This window comes from Pseudonaja textilis, chromosome 7 (assembly GCF_049901715.1).
Source record: "Pseudonaja textilis isolate UNSWEBS1 chromosome 7, rPseTex1.2, whole genome shotgun sequence".
Lineage (NCBI taxonomy): Eukaryota > Metazoa > Chordata > Lepidosauria > Squamata > Elapidae > Pseudonaja > Pseudonaja textilis.
Window position 1 is genome coordinate 942,395 of NC_141996.1, and position 16,108 is coordinate 958,502.

General features: G+C 54.4%; 2 protein-coding genes across 2 annotated transcripts in view; both read right to left on the reverse strand.

Moving 5' to 3' along the window:
- Window positions 1-16,108, reverse strand: part of ANAPC15 (anaphase promoting complex subunit 15) — a 416,731-nt gene that overhangs the window by 99,578 nt on the left and 301,045 nt on the right. The window lies entirely within an intron of this gene.
- On the reverse strand, window positions 6,538-14,554 carry PHOX2A (paired like homeobox 2A). The gene is made up of 3 exons (XM_026722479.1): window positions 14,338-14,554; window positions 10,455-10,642; window positions 6,538-6,999 (listed from the first exon to the last, which is right to left on the reverse strand). The coding sequence occupies exons 1-3, from the start codon at window positions 14,549-14,551 to the stop codon at window positions 6,538-6,540; spliced, it is 864 nt and encodes a 287-aa protein (XP_026578264.1). The 5' UTR covers window positions 14,552-14,554.

Genomic DNA, 16,108 nt, shown 5'->3' on the forward strand with positions numbered 1-16,108 from the left:
CTCAGCTGGGGGGTGGAGAGGGAGGGGGCAGGGATCCAGTTCTGAAAGGGGGGTGGGATCCCTGACCTGGCTAGGAAGCCACGTTGGAGTTGCTTGTGGCCACCAGGCTGCCTAGTTAGCCTTCCCCATTTAGTGACATCTCTGGGAGTGTTGGACAATAATTCCACCAGAGTCTGGGAAATACAGAGCTCTGACACCCAACCCTTCTTGTAGGCACCTCCCTGGAAATCCTATCCACCATCATGGTTGGACTTCACCCCTTCTTCGGTTACTTCTTCGGAGCTTCCCAAAGACTGCTCTTCTCTAAACCAGGTGAGACCCCGGTCTTCACCTCTTGAAGAAGTCTCGGTTGCTTCAGTCCATACCCAACATGGGATGGTGCTACCAGAGACGTTGCTACGTAGACAAGGAGGGCTGCAGTCTGGTTCTTCGGTGGTCTTATCAAGTCGGTTCAGATGAGAGGCACCAGTCTTGATCCAGGCTTCTATCTGTCCTAACTGGGTCCAAGATGGAGGACCACCAGAAGTCGAGAGCTTTCACAGCTTGCTTTAATGCAGGGGTGTCCAACCTTGGCCACTTGTGGGCTGAAACTCCCAGAATTCCCCAGCCAGCATGTCTGAAAGTCACCAAGGTTGAGAAATATTTGACTTAGATGACCCTTCTGGTCTCTTCCAACTCTATCATTCCTAGCTAGCTAAGGAGTTGAAGTCCACAAGTCCTCAAGTGGCCCAGGTTGGAGACCCCTGGCTTAAATGGCCCTTCTGGTCTCTTCCAACTCTATCATTCCTGGCTGGCTGGGGAATTCTGGGGGTTGAAGTCCACAAGTCTTAAAAGTGGCCCAGGTTGGAGACCCCTGACTTAGATGACCCTTCTGGTCTCTTCCAACTCTATCATTCCTAGCTGGCTACGGAATTCTGGGAGTTGAAGTCCACAAGTCTTAAAGCGGCCCAGGTTGGAGACCCCTGACTTAGATGACCCTTCTGGTCTCTTCCAACTCTATCATTCATAGCTGGCTGGGGAATTGTGGGAGTTGAAGTCCACAAGTCATAAAGTGGCCCAGGTTGGAGACCCCTGCTTCTAGCCTCCCCCCTATTTCACAAAGTCTGTTTGGATTCTTGTGGCATAAACTCGGTTCCGTCAATAAAGAGGCACATGGAGAACACACAGGACTTCACACTGAAATGAAGAAACTGGCCGGATGCCCAGAATGTCCAAAGGAGAGAGAGAAAAAAAAAACAGGAGGAATGTGGAAATGGCTGTTTGAGACAGAGAAAGTGGACGAGGCCAGTCTTTTTTGGGGAAGAGGTTTATCCACTTCTTCTTTTTGTTCTTCTCTCTCTCCTTCTACAAATCCAGAACTCAAAGGCAGGTCTCCATCATGCCACGAAATCCGTTCCTCACCATGGAAATACAAGATGGCTTCTCTAGGCCTTCGAGAAGCGGAGAATTCTGGGAGTTGAAGTCCACTCATCTTAAAGATACCAAGATTGAGGAGGTCTGCTTTACAGAGACCTCACTGGGTGCCATGGGTGCCACCTCCGGCTGCAAAGGACCTGGGGGGGTGAGGACTAGGAGCCAGGCAGCTGCTCTGCCACCCCTGCCTTTTTTGAAGGGAGGTTGTGCCCCCTTCCTCTCTGTACAACATATTAAACACGGTTCCAGGAACCGGATATGTCTAGTCTAGTGAAAAGAAGGACCAGGGGTGACATGATATCTGCTCTTCCAATATTCGAGGGGCTGCCCCAAAGAAGAGGCAGTCAAGCTGCTCTCCAAAGCACCAGAAGGCAGGACAAGAAATAATAAATGGAAACTAATCAAGAGAAGCAATCTGGAATTAAGGAGAAACTTCCTAACGTGGAGGACAATGATCCAATGGAACTGCTTGCCACCAGAAACTGCAGGTGCTCCACCACTGGAGATTTTTAAGAAGCGACTGGACAGTCCCTTGTCTGAAATGGTCTAGGGTCTCCTGCCTGAACAGGGCTGGACTAGAAGACCTCCAGGGTCCCTTCCAGCTCTATTCTGATTAATTGATTCATTCTCCAAGATGGGGCCGCCAATAATCAGCAGACTTGCAAAATCTCCAATAAAATACCGGGGGACATCGACTTACAACCAAAACCGAGACTATGGATTGCCATGGTCGTAAAGTGTGTGAAAAATGACCATAAGTCATTTTTTTTCCAGTGCTGTGGTGACTTCGGTCACTAAATGAACGGTTGTAAGTCGAGGACTACCTGTGTTGACGCGGCAGGTTTGAACTTGGTTCCTGGGTTGACCCTTTTTCTGGCTTCACGCAGAATCAACGGTGCCTAATCTATCCCAACAGCTGGGTTTGTACAACATGCTACTCCTTGTAGCAACTGGCCAGAGAATGCAGCCACCGTGGTTGTCAATGGCTGAGTAAGCCTTGCGGTGCAAACCCACCCAGGAACCAAGTGTGCAAAGTTTACACCGTGCGCAGTCCTTGGTGTGCTCTGAGCTGGACTGTTTTCTTGCAGACATTTCATGACCCAACTAGGTAACATCATCAGTGCTAGGAGGGAGTGGGGTTTATGGGGAGGAGGAGGAGGAGGAGGAGGAAGAGAATGACAACTGCAGAGTCCTTGGTGGTGCTCTGAGCTTGGATGCTTCCTGGAGGATGTTTCCAGGAGAATATATCATCAATGCTAGTAGAAGACAGCCATGATATTCCCTAGTTGGGTCATGAAACGTCTACAAGGAATCAGCCCAGCTCAGAGAGCACCAAGGATCATCTCCTCCTCCTCCTCCTCCTCCTCCTCCTCCTCCTCCTCCTCCTCCCTCCTCCTCCTCCTCCTCCTCCTCCTCCCCCTCCTCCTCTCTTGCAAGCCTTCCTCCCTTCTAGCACTGATGATGTTTCCTATTTGGGTCATGAGACGTCTGCAAGGAAACCACCCAGCTCAGAGAGTACCCAGGACCCCACAATCCTCCTCGTCTTCCTCCTCTCCCTTCTAACAGTGCTGAGGTTACCTAGTCAGGTAATGAAATGTCTGCAAGAAAACAGCCAAGCTGAGAGAGCACCCAGGACCTACATACACACACACAAACACACACACACACAGAGTCCTCCTCCTCCTCCCCCCTCCTTCTCCTCCCTGCAAACCCCCCTCCCTCCTAGCACTGATGATGTCCCCTAGTTGGGTCAGAAAACATCTGCAAGAAAAGCACCCAGCTCAGAGGGCACCAGGGACCCCCCCAGTTCAACCCTGAGCTACGCATCTTCTCTTCTCTGGGTTCACACAATGTGTCCACCCCCCACACCTACAGACACGCAGGGCCACCCCAGACTGACACCACCAAGCGTCACGGGTCGCGGGGACATTTAAGCACCTCACTGATATGTTTGGCCCCAAGAGAACCTGCTCAGTCACACCTGGCCAGTAGCGGCTTCGGCCTCATTCCATGGCCAAGCCAGGATTGAATTCGTGGGTTGCTGGCAGCATGTGGTGTTTGTCTGCCTTAAAGTGGGGAGGGGGTCCTCTCTCCATCTCTCTCCTTGGCTGCAGTAGGAGTCCAAGGCTTTGACCCATGGGCCCTTCAGGAGGTGAGAAGAAGACCACTGCCCCCTTGGACCCTTCCTCCCTTCTGCAGGGCAGCCCCAAAGCCCTCCAACCTTGGGTGGACCAAGGCAGAGGTGGGCCTGTTTTAGCAGCACCGCGTGACAGGTGCAGACAGGGAGTGGGTGACTCTCCCCCTCAGAGGGGGCTTTCGAGAGCTCTCCCCACCCCCTCTACACACAGGTGCTAAAGCAGCAACTCATCCCTAGGGAGCAGGAGGTATCTAAGGGTACCTGCTGAGGTTGTCCATGTGAGAGATGTGACTACGGTGTCTGCATCTCCCACCGTGGCACCAGGATGGCAGCAATGGGCAATGGAGTCCCACTCTTTGGAGAGGGTAAATGTCCACCCAGGACCACCATGGCAGGATATTGGTGTCTATCCAGGTGTATCTTCACCCCTCTGCCATTTCCACAGTTCATGAGGGCATTGTTGCCGCTGAAGGGCCAAAGAGCTTGCTGTCCATACTAAGGGCATCCTCTGGTCTTCAGAAGGAGGTTGAAGGACACTGTTGGCCAAGTTCTCTTCAAGAAGTCAGTTCTGGCTTCCAGAAGAACAGACTAGTTCCTTCTGGGAGCTGGCATCATTCTTGACCAAATGATGGGGTAGAACAGTGGAGGAGGTTATGGCTGTGTTCATCGCACATCCTCAAATAGATGACCCAAGACCAAGTGGCTGAATTTGCACATCATCGGTTCAATTTCTCCTGGGTTTGGTGTATTGTGGCTTGCTAGAACCTTGTTAGAACCTTGCAGGCGAAGCTTCTGGAGCTCCTATTTCCCCCCCTAGGTTCTGCATTCTGCACAGGTTCTTCTAGTCAACCCGAAAGGATGGTAGGAATGGAAGGCCAGTGCAACTGGATCTTTCAAAACCCGTCAGCAGAGGAAAGAACAGGACCTGCTCAGGTTCTCTTCTTGTTCCTATCAAGATTACAAGTTGGAAAAGCAGCTTTCGTGTACCTGGAAACTTTGGGCACTTTCAAAGAGTGGCGGCACAGTTTTATGGACACAAGTTTGGGGGACGCAGGACTTACGGTGGACGCTCAGTGCATCATCGTCCTCACGGAACTTGGTTTCCCTCCTGAAGTCCAGCAAAGTTTTCGGCTCCAGGTCACCATAAATCAACCATTTCCAGAAGAAGCTCCCCACGTCTCTGGTCCTGCTTCACTGATTCGTTTCCATGAGTGTCCTCAGGGCAGGAGTTGTGGGGTGGGTGGGCGACACCCCAAGACCCCACTCTAAAGTAAAGCAGCCCAGCTGGCGGCTGCTGGCACAGCGGCCCTTTTCCCGGTCCAATCTGTGACTGGGGCAGAGATGAAATCCATGAATGTTGAGGAAGAAAACGATCCGACAAGATCTCTGTGCAGACAGCAAGATCCCCGCCCCAAATAGCCAGATCTCAGTCAACCTTCCATTATGGATTGCCAACCTCAAGAAGAATTTCTTCCTTCTTCTTGTGATGTTGATGTTGATGATGACCACGATGTTGCCGTCCATTCAGTTGTTTCCAACTCTTGGAGATCCCAGGAGCCAGACCTCTCCACCTCTTCTGACCTCGGACAACTTCCCGGAGTTGTTCGGTGCTCTGGCTGGTGCCAGCTACGATGGTCGTGGGGTCCCTAAAATGGATCAACCCAAAGTCAAAGGGGGTGGCAAGAAGGAAAGACACGTTACCCTTGTCTAGAGGTCCCTTGTCTTCTTCTCCAGTGGGCGAGAGGGCCAACTCACCTTCTCCATTTGGGGTGGGGGGAAGGGGAATAGCCATCCAGGAAGCCCCTGCTTCAAGAAGACGCTGGATAGCCATTTGTCTGGCGTAGTAGGGCAGGGGACCCTGCTCGGGCAGGAAGTTAGACTAGAAGACCTCCAAGGTCCCTTTCCATTCTTGGCATGCTGCTATTCTGTATCCCCACCCAGCTCTTTGGAAGCTTCTGAACTGGGCAAACTGGGGAGGCCAGGAAGGTTGCGGGAATATAAACCGAGGACAATAATAGCCTGGCCCCCTTTTTCCATCCCTGTCGGGGATTCCACAGGATCTTCACCCCCGTTGCTAGAAAGAGTCCGCCGGGAGGAAAAGAAAGCGGAGAGGCGTCTTCCCTCCTTCTTGCGGGGGAGGATGTAGGATCTCTCCGGCTTGCAGAGGTGACTTCATCCCCTCAGCCAGCCTCCCGAAGGCCGCGGGCTGCGGGAATTCAGCGGTTGTCTCTCCTCACCTGAGCAAAGTTCTTATCCCACCAGCTGCCAGTCTACCTGCAGGACCTCCCTGTCAAGTTTTGTGAAGTGCACCAAGCTCAGCAGGCTTCTACCTCTTGGCCCATGTTGCTGAGCCCAACCCAGCTGAAGATGGCAGGAGATGACCAAAATGAAGGGTTCCGTGCTGGACATCTCTGTTGGAAGCCGTTTCAGAGCTGGCTCGGCCAGGAAGTCCACTCTTCAACTGAGGTGATGGGCTGGACCTCCGCTTCCCTCATCCCCAACCTAGTGAACATTTGGGCAGGGAATGAGAGGCGTTGTAGTCCAGCCAACTGGACGGACACCGGGTTACTCTTCCTCGTGCACCAATGGAAGCATCCCTGAGCCGCTTCGTGGAGCAAGGGAGAAGCTCGGCGGTTCCACCAACTCCGGAGTTGGACCTTCACAAAGAAGGCGGAGCAGATCAAGCACCCAAGACGCACGTTGGAGCCCCGGATCTCCTTCTTGGGCCCTGGGTGCTCCGTTCTTGGTTCCACGCCCAGGGCAGGAGGTGAGAAGAGGGCTCAGCGGAAACAGGGGTGTGTGTGATGGACATCGTTGTTTGGAGCTGTTGGAAGCCCTTTCGGAGCTGGCTTGGCCAGGAAGTCCAGAGAGGCCGCGGAAACTTGGATTCTGCAGCCTTGGCGGGAGGCAAGCGGGGCAGGACCTCCAGCAGCGATGGGAGGGGCGGGGGACAGGGGTGGGTCAGCAGCACGGGGGTTGTGCTTCTGTTAGAAGAGGTTGGCCTTGAGGGGAGTTGGCTTCCTGTGGAAGGAGGACAGGACGCCCGAGAAAGGTCCAGGCATGGCGGCTTCCGAGGGCTGCCAGGCCTTCAGCAGCTCGGCTGTGTTGGTGCCCCCGTTGCTGGTGCTCACGCCCGCCCACAGGGGAGACTTGAGAGTCGGGGTGACGTGCCCAGCACCCAGGGCTGGCTGGCCCGTGCCAGGGCTGGGGCTCAGGCTGTCGGCGGGACTGTTCAGGCCCCCGGCGGTGGGCAGGGAGGCCGTGCTGTCCGGCGTTGGGCTGCAGTTGGACTCCTTGGACTCGTCGTCTTCGGAGGAGGACCTGGGCTCCGGCTTCTTGCCCGCCGCCGAGCTGCCACCGTTGTTGTTGCCGCCGCCGCCGTTCTGCCCTTTGGAGTTGGAGGCCCGTTCTTGCTTCCGAAACTTGGCCCGGCGGTTCTGGAACCAGACCTAAAGCGGGAGAGGACAGATTTACTCCCCCAGATACAACCAGGATGTGGCGTCCTTGGTTCTCCCGGAGCTTGGGCCTTCCCTTTCATGACCCAACTAGGTAACATCATCAGTCCTAGAAGGTTGTGGGGTTTGCCTTCCACTTATACACAAGTGGCTCGCCCTGCCAGCGACGACTGGAGCATCGTTTTCTTCCTGGTAGCTCCTGATGGCTTTCGGCTGGGTGGTTTGTCTGGGGTGAAGCCCTGCTTATCTGGGCCTTGGAGGCTGGAGAGGGTCAGTCCTGGCCCAGCCCAATCCAGGAGCTGCCAAGGAGAAGACCACATTCCCACCGTCCAGGCAAGCAACTGAATATAAATGGGGAACAACCTCACTCTCTTTTAGCACTGATGAGGTTCCCTAGTTGGGTCATGAAACGTCTGCCAGAAAACTACCCAGCTCAGAGAGCACCAGGGACCCCACAGTCCTCCTCCTCCTCCTCTTCCTCTTCCTCTTCTTCCTCCTCCTCCTCCGCCTTCTCTCTTGCAAACCTTTCTCCCTTCTAGCACTGATGACGTTACCTAATTGGGTCATGAAACGTCTGCAAGAAAACCACCCAGCTCAGAGAGCACCAAGGACCCTACAGCCCTCCTCCTCTTCCTCTTCTTCTTCTTCTTCCTCCTCCTCCTCCTCTCCACAAACCCCACTCCCTTCACAGCGCTAATGAAGTGGCCTAATCGGGTCACAATATGACTGCAAAAAAGCCCACCCAGCTCAGAGAGCATCCAAGGACCCCCCCAGTTTTTCCCTGAGTGACCAGTGTTCTCTTCTACCAGTCAGGCAGGACAGCTGAAGCCCTAAAAGTAGCCCCCCCCACCAACCCTTAACTGTTCCAACTCTGATGCCTTCTCCTCCTCTCCGGCTTTCAAAAGCAGCGGTGTGTATTTGCAACACAAATGGCAATATTTGAAATGTAAATGGACCCTTACAATTGCCATGTGTTTTCAAGATACGGTTCTTCATTTATACATGTGGAAATAAATATATAAAATTGCACAGACCTATAAAAATAAAAACCCCGCAAAAGATGATTCTGAATCTCTGGAGAAGGTTCCGTTTTTCTTTAGCTGGGCTTTGAAAGTGCATTTTATTTCTGCAGAGCTTATTTTATTGGGAGAGGGAATTAAAGCGTTCTATCTCTGGCTTTTTTCTCGGTTAGTTGACATCATCAGGAAGTTTTCTTTTTTAGCTCTAAAGAAAGCCAAATGGCTTGAAGAGACGGGACTCACACGGAAGATGAAATCCCACAAGCAATTTCTCATCCTACTACCCCGTCCTTCCAGAAAATACCAGCTAAATTTGTTGTTTCTCTGAGGAGAGGGGGATAGAAAGCCTTTTTCTCAGCGTTTAAGCAATATAAGTAAGTTAAGAAATTCCTCTTATTTTTGTTATTATTTGGCACAGCTGTAGCATTTTGATATATATACGTGTATATATATTCACCTAAATATATATATTGATATATATTGGGAAGGGAGAATTCATATCAACCTAACTGTTTGACTTCCTGCAATTGTTTTAAAAAATGGTTTTTTTACCCCGGACTTAGTAACCAGCCTTACTTAAACCATTTGTATCCCAAGGAACTTCTATCTGGTGAATAAAATGTCCTAATTCTTCCCTTGGGCAAATTTAACTAATTTATCACATTTACACCGCCCGCCCATTTCAAGTACGGGATGCGGAAAAGCAAACCATTAAAAACAGAATTAAAAACAACATCCAAAATTGTTGTTTGCAATTTCGGTCATGGAAGAAGAGGAAGGTGAGCTGCGTGTGAGAAAGTGGGGGAGAAAAATTGCATTTGGAGATTAATCCTTTAACAGCCAACCTTAAGAATTAGTTAAAACAGAAACCGATCTGGGGGAGAGGGACCCCAAAACGGGAAAAGCCCCCCCCCCCCAATGGCCATTCCCCTCCTCCCCATCTCACCCCCCCAAAAGGACATTTATTTAGTTTTTTCTTATTTATGTGTCATTTCTTTGTTTATATATCCCGGCTTCCTTATTTTTTAGAAATAGCTACGTGGAATGATAAATAAATAATACAATAATTCTTTTTACAAATATTTTTTTTTTTACAAATAACAATGGACAAGTAATGTTTTGTGGTCTCTAAGATTGTTTCCCCCCTACCCCTTCTCGGCCTCTCCGCCATCCTATATCCGAGGGCTGCTGCAGAGAATATGAAATTAAAAACCGTCCCTGAGTTTCGTCCCTGTGATCCTGGAAATTTTTCAAAGCCCCTTAGTGCCTCCTCCTCATTTTATGGCTGCTTGTCCCCCAGGTCTGTAAAGCTTCCTCCCCCCCAGTTTTTTTCGGAGCTTTATAGACACCAGCCTTTCGCCTGGAGCTAAGCTATATTGACCTCTATGTTTTATCTCTATTATGGTTGATTTATTGTTGCTGTTATTTCATTTATTTTATGGTTGTGTCCATTTTACTCTGTTGCAATCCTTCAAGGCTTATGAGTCTATCCTTTTTTTTTAAAAAAAATTAATTAGTCTTTTTAAAAAGACAAAAAAAAGGAGAAGGAGAATATAAGCCTGGAAAGTAACACGCCTTTCAAAAAAGCAAATTAGTAAAATGCAATTAGCGAAATGCAAATTAACAAAATGCAATTAGTAAAATTATGTAAGTAAACACGGGATTTCAAATTACTTGCAGAGTGATATGAAATAGGTTCCTAATTTATAAAGGAAAAATGGAGTCGCTATTAAGCTAAGGATATCTGTTTAACCCGGTATAAATAAACGACTAACTAGAATTATAGGATTAAATCGGCACCAGGAACCCAGTTGAAATAAAGACACGAAGCATTTAAAAAAAAAAAGCCAGACTGGGATTGAACGGACTCTAAAACCAATGAAATGAAACGAGGCTGTTCCCCGAGTTGGGTCGTGAAACGTCTACAAGAAAACTCAAAAGGGATTTTTTTTAAAGGCAACTGGAATATATATATATATATTTTCCCCTTTGAGGAAGAAGAACAAAACGGTTCGTTTCTCATGCCCAAAAATCTTCATCGTTCCTACCCAACACCTGGATGACTGAGAAATCTCCACGGGTCTTTCTACAAGGAAAGACATTAAACACGTGTCAGGCCTCGGACATTAAACACGTGTCAGGAATTAGGGGAACCCTGTTCAAATCCCTTTTGTACCGGGGAGAGATTCCTGCCCCGGAATAAGAAGTCAAGCCGGAGAATCAGCTGTGGGAGGGAATCGGGGGGCCGGTTCAGGGCCGCGGCCGGATGAGGGGCGCCGGGGGGTGGGCGGGAAGAAGAGGAGCTCCCCCCCACCCTAGTCGGGCCCTGGCCCTGGCTGAGCGGTCAGTGGGTCGGGGGGTCCCGCCGGCGCTTCCAGGCCTGGGCTGGGGGTGTCGGGCGGCCGCTGCCCCCCCTCCCCAGCGACTCACCTGCACTCGGGCCTCGGTGAGGTCGATCTTGAGGGCGAGCTCCTCCCGGGTGTAGATGTCCGGGTAGTGGGTCTCGGCGAAGACCCTCTCCAACTCCTTGAGCTGCGAGCTGGTGAACGTGGTCCGGATCCTCCGCTGCTTCCTCTTCTCGTTGATGGTGGAGGGGTCGGAGAAGAACTTGTAGGGGACTGGAGGGGGGGGCGGAGAGAGGAGGAAAAGAGGGGGCGGGTTAGGACCCCTGGAGAGGAGGCTGCGCAAGCGGGGTGTGGGGGTTATTTGGGGGTCCTGGATCCGCTCAGTGGCACATCCGGCCTCTCGTCAGTTGAGTTGGATTGGAAGCCTTGGGTAGGACTTGGGGGCTCCTTGGGGCTCTCTGAGCTGGCACTGATAATGTTACCTAGTTGGGTCATGAAACGTCTCAAGAAAACAGAACCAAGCTCAGAGAGTCCCAAAATCTCAACCCTCACCTTGACCCTCACTCTCACCCTTAACCCTCCTCCTCCTCCTCCCACCTTGTAAACCTTCCTCCCTTCCAGCACTGATAATGTTACCTAGTTGGGTCATGAAACATCTCAAGAAAAAGAACCAAGCTCAGAGAGTCCCAAAATCTCAACCCTCACCTTGACCCTCACTCTCACCCTTAACCCTCCTCCTCCTCCTCCTCCTCCTCCTCCCCAACTCCATCTCCTCCTATAGCACTGATGGTGTTTCCTAACTGGGTCAGGCACAGAAAAGGACCAAGCTCAGACAGCCCCAAGGCCCCAACATTTCAACCCTGAGCTACATCGATATTCTCCTTCATGGTAGGAACACCGATGCCCAGCACGCTCGTCTGCTGCCAACAGGTTGGCATCAGTGAAGGAAATGGAGGCCAGTGCGAGACGCCCATCCCTGAAGGTGCCCAGCGGAAAACGTTTCCTGGACCAACTAGATAACATCGTCAGGGTTGAGGGATGAAACGTCCGCAAGAAAACCGCCCGGCTCAGAGAGCACCAAGGACCCCACCATTCAAAACCTTGACCTACAAAGATCCTCCTCCGCCGGTACTTAGAGGTTGCTCCCCAGAAACTAAACATGACGGAAGCCGTTTGCTGGGAACATGAGAACGAGCACCAAGGAATCGTGTCTCTTATGTCCAGATGTGAAGCAGATGCTCAAATACGGCCTTGGTAGGATACGAAGGGATGCCGCGTCCCCCTCCCTCCCTCTCTCCCCCAACCACCCCAAAAGCATCGTCGGAATCGCTTTTGGGGAAGGAGAAAATTCCCGCCCAGTCACGATTACTCCGAGTTTCGTTGTCGGGGTGCGGGGCTCCAAGATTCCCTGCGGGGAAATGGTGGCGACGGACCCGCGAAGACAGAAAAACCGCCCAGACGGGCAGGGCCGTTTCCCAACATTCACCGACTGGAATAAAGAATTTTACGCGTTTCTGTCCGGGAACGTTGCGTTGCGCTTCTCCGCAAAACGAGCGCGCGGGAGGACTCGGGGCGGCCCGGATTTAAACACCCATCAGTTGGAATGGGTGAGGGATATGTGTACCCCTTTCCCCCGTTCCAGATACGGGTTTAATTTAATGAACCATTTGGAATTGGTTATTTAAGTTTTAAGAGACGGAGGGAAACCAGGCAGGCTGTCTCGTGTGAACGGTCCCCCTACCCACCCACCCCCCGCTCAGCGCGGACTCTAGGAAGCTCCGTTTTTAGGGGAAAGACCTGGTGGCCGCATTGGCACAACTACCATACTAGCTTGGGAAGTGGTCCGGGTGTGTATTTAGGGGGGTTGTGAGAACCCATTTCACGGGATTAGCCGACATTGCGGCGTTTCTCTCTCTCCCAGTTTAGAACACGAGGCATCAAATGGGGAGTGGGCCAGAGAGCGGGTCAGAGACCTGCATCAATTCCGTGTTTCCGTTTGTCTGGAAATTCACGGGAATCTGTCGGTCCCGAAGCCGGCGTGGGCCTCGCGCGGGGCTCTGCGGAGTTTGCAGCCGGGAAACCAACGAGCCAGGATGCATCCCCGTCTCTCCGAGGGCGCCCCGTCCCCACCGCGCCGCTTCTGCCTGCCTTCCTCCGACGTGGCCCATTTGAATTCATCCCGGCCCAGAGGCCCATCCTCCCGTGGGCCCGCAGAGCGACCGTCCCCCGCATCCCACCTCGCCCCGTTTCCCTTCCGAGGGAGGCGATTCCCCGCTTCCTTCCCGCGCGGCCAACTTGCTTTGGTTCCATGCGCGAGCGCTGGGCGAGCAAGGCGCCTCCGCGTTTGTGTGTGTTTTTCCCCGCGTGGGTTTTGGGGCATTTAACTGGCTGGGCCGGGGGAAGACGAGGACGGGCGGTTCTAACGGAATAACCGCAAATAAATGGGAATAAAATCACTTTAGGGAGAAATTCCGGGTTCATACTCGAAGGGGGCTTTTCTCCTCCGACCTCCCCGGATAAACTAGTTGCCCGCCGCCCGCCGTGGCGCTAAACCAAGTTAGCGAACCTTTGGGGGCCTCTCCCCGCCCGGCTGAAGTCGCGCAAGGCGCGGATCCTTCGCGTTCTGCTGCGCTTCTCCCGGATCGCGGGGACCCTTCGCTCCCCCTTCTTTTTTGACCCTCTCAACAGTTGACTCGGCCCAAGCGCGGTTTCGAACGACGCCCGAAACCCCGAAACGCCTTCGCCGGTCAGTCGTGGGTTCCCGAGGCCGTGTGAACGCAGCCACCGAGACCCCGATTCGAGTCCTGCTGCGCCCCAGTCGTCGAGGAGGGGGCTCGGCTCAGAGTCGGCGGCACCGATCCGCCCGAAGGGACATGCTATCCATTTGGGCTGCGCGGCGCCGGGCTTTGCGCGGCGCCGGGCTTTGCGCGGCGCCGGGCTTTGCACGGCTGGGTCGGGGGCGCCGACTCGGTTGCTGAACGCCTGGGCGCCTCGACCAGCGCTGTACTACAACTCCCATCCTTCCCCTCCTGAGCGGGGAGGGCATTCCTGGCTGAGGAAAAACTAGAGGGGTGCCTTCCAGGGGTCTCCTTGCGGGAAGGGGAGAAACGGGGAGCCCTTCCCTCAGCCACGCCCGGTATCCAAGGCCCTGCGCTGGATCGGCACCCTCGGGGCAAGGCCGGGGCTCTTCCCCGGACGCGGGGGGGGAGGGCTGGTCGGGGACGGAGAAGGCGCCCTTCCGACGGGGGGGGTCGAACTGCTGAGACCAACAGCCCCCGAGTCTCAGATCCCTAGAAAACGGGACCTGAGCGCTGGGCAAATTCGCCTCTGGCTTTTGCGCATCGAAATGGGGACGGTTACTATTCCCGACCGTCGGAATTCATTCCCTCCCCGGAGGAGAAAACACGTTTTCTGGCTGGGAATGAGTGGGAACCGCCCCACGACCGAAAGCGCGGCTCAGCGCCCGACCGGAGCGACTCTTCCGACGGCTGCCCAGCTGCAGCCCCGAAGCCCAGACTGGACGGGGCAGGGGCTCAGTTACACGGGCTCTTTCAGCGGGGGGGCTTTGCTCCCCTCGGATTGCCAGATTGCCAGGAAAGCTCCTTTGGGAGAGACCCCACCCTCTCTCGATTCCTCCGGTTCGTGGGTCAGTCGGGCGGGGGGCTTTCCGTCCCGCATAGCACTTGCTTGGAAGCAGAGACGTGGGGGGGGGGAGGCTGTCTTTTGGCAAATCAGACCCTTCTCTTCCCGCACCCGGGACCCTTCCCTCCATCCCCGCGACCCTCCAGGACCCCCCCGAGCCTGGGTACCGCCAGGAGAGGCAGGCGCAACGCCCTGGGCAGAAACTTGGACGGGGTGCCCGACGCGGGGAGTCCCTTTCCCAGCCTCCACGACCCTCTCCCCCCCCCCCACCCACCCCCGAGCCCATCCTTCCCTTCCCTTGCCCGGGCATCGCCGGCGGCGCTTACCTGCGGCGTAGGGCGAGGGCTGGTGGTCGCGCAGGGCGCCCAGGGCGCAGCTGGCGGAGGCGAGCGGTGGGCAGGCCGGGCTGGCGGCGAAGGAGCTGCGGATGGGGTTGTACTGGAAGGAGCCGGCCTGGCTGCAGGAGCTGAAGTCCGCGTAGGCCGACGCCTCCATGGCCGCCATGCAGGAGTCGTAGGAGTTCAGGTAAGAGTAATCCATGGCGCCGAGACCCCCGCTCCGGCTCTGCGCCCGCCCGCCCTCCAAGTGGCGGCGGAGAGACGGGGCGGGCGAGATATACTTGGCCGGCTGGGACCGGCGGTGGCAGCGGCGGGGTGGGGGGTGGGGGCGGCAGGAGGTTCGGCCGCCAAGCCCCCTCCCACGCCCCGCCCCGCCCCGCCCCGCCCCCCTCCCTTAACCCTTTCGGGGCGCGCGCGCGCGCTCCTGCCCCTCAACCTGCCCCTCTTGGCTTTTGGGGGGGGGTGGGATTGGTCGCAGGAAAAAGAGGCTCAAAGGAGAACAACGCGTGAGGGTCTCTCTTCGGGTCTCCCCACCCACCCAAGAAAAGCCGGGTTGCAGAAGAAGAGGGCCTACCTGGTCTGGCTGGTGTGTGGAAGCGTCGGAGCCGATTAATCCAGAGGTTTTCCAGCCTTGGCAAACTTGAAGACTGGTAGACTTCAACTACCTAGGATTCCCCAGCCAGCCACTCACCAGGGGTCTCCAAACTTGGCAAACTTGAAGACTGGTAGACTTCAACTACCTAGGATTCCCCAGCCAGCCACTCACCAGGGTCTCCAAACTTGGCAAACTTGAAGACTGGTGGACTTCAACTCCCAGAATTCTCCAGCAGCAGAGCTGGCTGGAGAATTCTGGGAGTTGAAATCCACCAGTCTTCAAGTTTGCCAAGTTTGGAGACCTCTGCGCTTAAACTTACAAACTGTGGCTGTTTGTGGCCTGCCTGGGCTGCGTTTGGGCATCAAGAGTCAAATGGGAGAGGGGAGGCAGCCCACCCCCCACCCCACCCCCAGCTAAGAAATGAGGGGTGGGGAAATATTAGGAGGAAGAGAACGAACTTTCTCCCCTTCTCAGATATTGCTGATCGCTTGGATCGCAGTGAGGATCCCGCCCCCCCCACAGGCCATTGTCTCAGGATGGCCCCATTAAGCCCCCCCCCCAAGCCTCATTCTGCCTTGCAGCCCCTCCAACGACCCCCCAAAATGCTGGTTTAGGGACAATCAATCCATTTTCAGGGTGCAAATCCAAGACACCCCCTCCCCTTCCTCTCGCCTTTTCTGTTTACCAAGTGGGGGGAGCCGTTAAGGCAACAGGATGGGTTGATGCGACGTGTCAGGATTGTCCCCCCGCCCCCCCAAAGTTCAGGTTAATCTTAAACTCTTCCTCGCGGGAAGTCGCTTGGATCCTTTTACAGGTGAAGCAGCTTGTGTGAATGTTGCTGTACAGGTGGCTGGTCAGGTGTTGGGAGGAGCGCATCTCTGGGCCTCCGCCCCGGCCTGGCTCCCCCCACCCCCGCCTGTCCCTGTGAGAGGCAGGCCCTCCTGTCCGATCCCACCCCCCCTCCTGCCTCCCCAACAGCCGGACTGAACCCCAGGATTCTCTTGGGGGGAGGGGTGTTCACTTGGGGTGAATCCACAAGGAGGGGCCGGCCTCTCCGTTGGTCATAGCTGGCTGGGGAATTCTGGGAGTTGAAGTCCACAAATCTCAAAGCGGCCCAGGCTGGAGACCCCTGACTTAGATGATCCTTCTGGTCTCTTTCAACTC